This window comes from Alternaria postmessia (genome assembly GCF_024291825.1).
Source record: "Alternaria postmessia strain BMP 2775 chromosome Unknown scaffold_292, whole genome shotgun sequence".
Classification (NCBI taxonomy): Eukaryota; Fungi; Ascomycota; class Dothideomycetes; order Pleosporales; family Pleosporaceae; genus Alternaria; species Alternaria postmessia.
The window spans coordinates 1-3387 of record NW_026260365.1 but is presented as its reverse complement, the minus strand read 5'-3'; the positions used below and the strand labels follow the sequence as shown (position 1 = coordinate 3387).

The 3387-nt window shown below is 49.8% G+C and overlaps 1 protein-coding gene across 1 annotated transcript; it reads left to right on the top strand.

Annotated features, from left to right (window-relative positions):
- Positions 1-1069: 1069 nt before the first annotated feature.
- ACTT5 (Acyl-CoA synthetase actt5) lies at positions 1070-2719 on the top strand (the record flags this gene model as incomplete). Its single annotated transcript, XM_051737880.1, has 4 exons — positions 1070-1078; positions 1099-2051; positions 2099-2303; positions 2357-2719. 4 exons carry the CDS (start codon positions 1070-1072, stop codon positions 2717-2719), a joined length of 1530 nt encoding a protein of 509 aa, XP_051582361.1.
- Positions 2720-3387: the final 668 nt, after the last annotated feature.

Here is a 3387-nt window from a genome sequence, read left to right as displayed (position 1 = left end):
GATGAGTTTATTCTTACGACAAGTTCATTCCGATCACGATCCAAACCCACCGTGGCTGATTTTCGCGCCAAGGCCTATGGACCGCCATCCTTGGGAACACAGTCTTAATGCCATGCAACGATCGCAATAATGTCCAACCTTCCGTGACGGGACTCTCTGTGTGCCGGGATCGGCCAATCAATCGCTTGAATCACAGGCTTCTACTCAAAATCAGCGGTCTGGTTCGCCGGTCCCGGCACACAGGGAGTCACGTCACGGAGGGATAGACGCTACAGAGTTTAAGTTTTGTCTGGACAAGCGTAAACCAGGCGGGTCCATGTTCCGCGTGTGATGACAAACAAGCCGCGTGCACAAAGCGGAGATTGCAAGTGCATGAGACTGTACCATATAATATATCGCAGGCCTGTAAACTAGATTCGAGAGAGTACATCACGACTTATGAGAAATATGTATTGATCAGTCGCTGTGTTGCCCTGTAGATATCGCTTATAGACGCATCTAATATATCAATAATCAACAGTATTTCTAAATACTTGCCGGCACACCGCATTGCTATTTACAAAAGCTATGCACAGTGTATCGTCCATTCGCAGCTACAACTCACTTCAACAATAAGCACCACAAGCTTATGGCCTATACGCGGAAGAGTATCGTTATAGTATGATTATTGTTAGTAGCATGGGCCTGTGATTTGCACGGGGGCAGTTTCGTAGAAATCCTGCGTCAGTAGCTGCTTGGCCCGAGGAACAGCCTCGGCAATGTCGTCAGCCGCCGAGACTCAGAGCACCGGATATATCAAGCATAGTTCAGTGCCTATCTGAAGTGTGTGTTCACTCATGCTCTGTAAATTTCAAGTCTTCAATCCCATTGCAATTGAGCTGTCTCCACACATCGGCAACCAGCTACTAGAATGCCGTGGCTATTGCAAGAGTCCTGCCCTCTTCCTGAAGAAGATCTGGTAACTTTTGCGTTTGGAAATACAGATTATGACAACGATAAGCCAGTCCGTCCCTCAAAGCCGTAGCTAAACATCCATTGATAATTCTGAAGGTCTACCATGACGCTGACGATGAGTCACGTACCTTGTCGCGCCGACAGGGCTTGAGCATCGTTCGCAAACTAGTTGCTGGATTTCGTAAAGCCGGTCTCAAGAAAGGTGATTGCTTTGCCGTAACATCCTTCAGCGATATCATGTATTCAATGGTGTTCCTCGGCGGTGTAGCAGCGGGACGCGTGTTCTCTGGAACCAATCCAGCTTACCGTGTCGCGGAAATGCGACACCACATTCGCACGACTGAAGTCAAGTTCTTCATCGTCGAGCCAGAGCTTCTCGACGTTGTAATCGAAGGCGCAACGCGTGAAGGCATTCCCAAAGATTGTATCTTTGTCTTTAATGTTCGCGGACAAAAGGTACCGTACGGCTTCAGATCTTGGGAGTGGTTGCTACAGCACGGCGAAGAAGACTGGGAGCGCATCACAGATCTTGAGACCTTGAAGAGAACAGATGTCGCCCGTCTTACTACATCTGGTACTACTGGACTTCCCAAGACTGCATGTCAGAGCCACTACAATGCTACGTCATTCCACACTGTGATAGCCACTAAATCTCAGGCTTCGATCACTTGGGAGCCAAGGACCATCTCGCCCTTGCCGATGTTTCATGTTGCCACGGTTCCAGCCGTTCATGCTTCGCCATTCCGTACGGGGCATCCAATCTGGATCATGCGCCGCTTCAAGCTTGAGCCTTTCCTCGCTGGCATTGAAAAACATCAAGTCACGAACCTTGCAGTGATTCCGCCACTAGTCACTGCCATCATCAACAGCCCGCTAAGCAAGAAGTATAGCCTGAAGAGTGTGAGGACAGCGGTTTCAGGTGTTGCACCGCTTGATGCGGGCAGTCAGAGAGAAATGAGAAAACTGCTGGCGCCAGGCGTAACCTTCACACAGCTCTGGGGATTGACGGAGACTACTGGCGCAATGACGCTTTTCCCCTACCCTGAGGAAGATGATACTGGAAGTGTGGGCAGACTGATACCGAACACAGATGTGAAGTATGAGCATTATGCGATCTGTACCAAGCAGCACTAACTACCCGCAGGCTTGTGGATGAAGATGGCAAGGACATCACGGCTTTCGATGTACGTGGTGAGATCTGCGTACGCGGTCCAACGGTAGTCCGTCAATATTACAGGAACTCTAAAGCAAATGCCGAGACCTGGGATGAAGATGGCTATTTACATACTGGAGACATCTTGTATTGCGATAGCAAAACTAAACTGTGGTACATTGTTGACCGCAAGAAGGTGTGTTTATCCTTAGCTTACGACCTCCAATAGACATCATTGACATCAAGCAGGAACTCATCAAAGTCCGCGGCTTTCAGGTCGCTCCGCCCGAGCTCGAAGCTGCACTTCTCCAAGCAAAAGACGACATTGCCGATGTAGCAGTGATCGGCTTGAAATCCCAACCTGACTCTGATGCAGAGCGGCCCCGCGCTTACGTTGTGCGTAAGCCTGGCAGCGACATCACGGAAGCAGGCGTCAAGCGATTAATCGATGATCACCTGGCGAGCTACAAGCAGTTGACAGGTGGCGTTGTTTTCCTTGACGAGATACCAAGGAGCCCCACTGGTAAGATTCTGAAGCGGGTATTGAGAGAGTGGGCGGGCACGGAGGAGAAGGAGAATGTTACGACCCGTCGGGCCCTGATCCCGCTATGACTGGCAAACGATCCAGGTTCGCTCTCTCATAAGCAAAAGCTGCGACAGAGCAGTAGTGCAACTCCTGCTACCACGCTATGGTAAGCAAGTGCTTTCAGAGACCTCTTGATCTCTAGAGAGCACGGCGAGCAACAGAGCACCACGCTCCCCATGCTCTCAAGATATTCATAGGGCAAGCTTGCGCACCTCTCAATACATAGACTTAGACAGTGAAACCTTGTAACGTCCATCTCTACGCAGCAAACTACCCGGTGGGCCGAGCCAGAGGAATCGATCGTCCTTCGTGCTCTTTCTACAATTCTCCGAGTGATTGATGTTACACGGGGTTTGGCTATACTTCTCTAGGCTCAGTCCGCATTAAGGCGAGGTAGGCTAAAGCAGCATTCCGTGAGGTAGTGTATTGGAGGTTCAGGTGGAAAAGACTTATCGATGTCAACCAATAGGGAAACGATACCAATTCTATAAACGATAGAATAACTAGTTGACAATCTGTGTGAGAGATGAACTATTTGAGTTGACCACAACGGGTGTAATGATGAAATCCATCCATCCTTTATAACCTCCCTCCCTACGCAGCGAACAACCCGGTGGGCCGAACCCAGCCAATGAGAGTGCACGAATTACCGATATCCCGACCTGACGCAATATCTCATTGGCTGGGTTCGGCC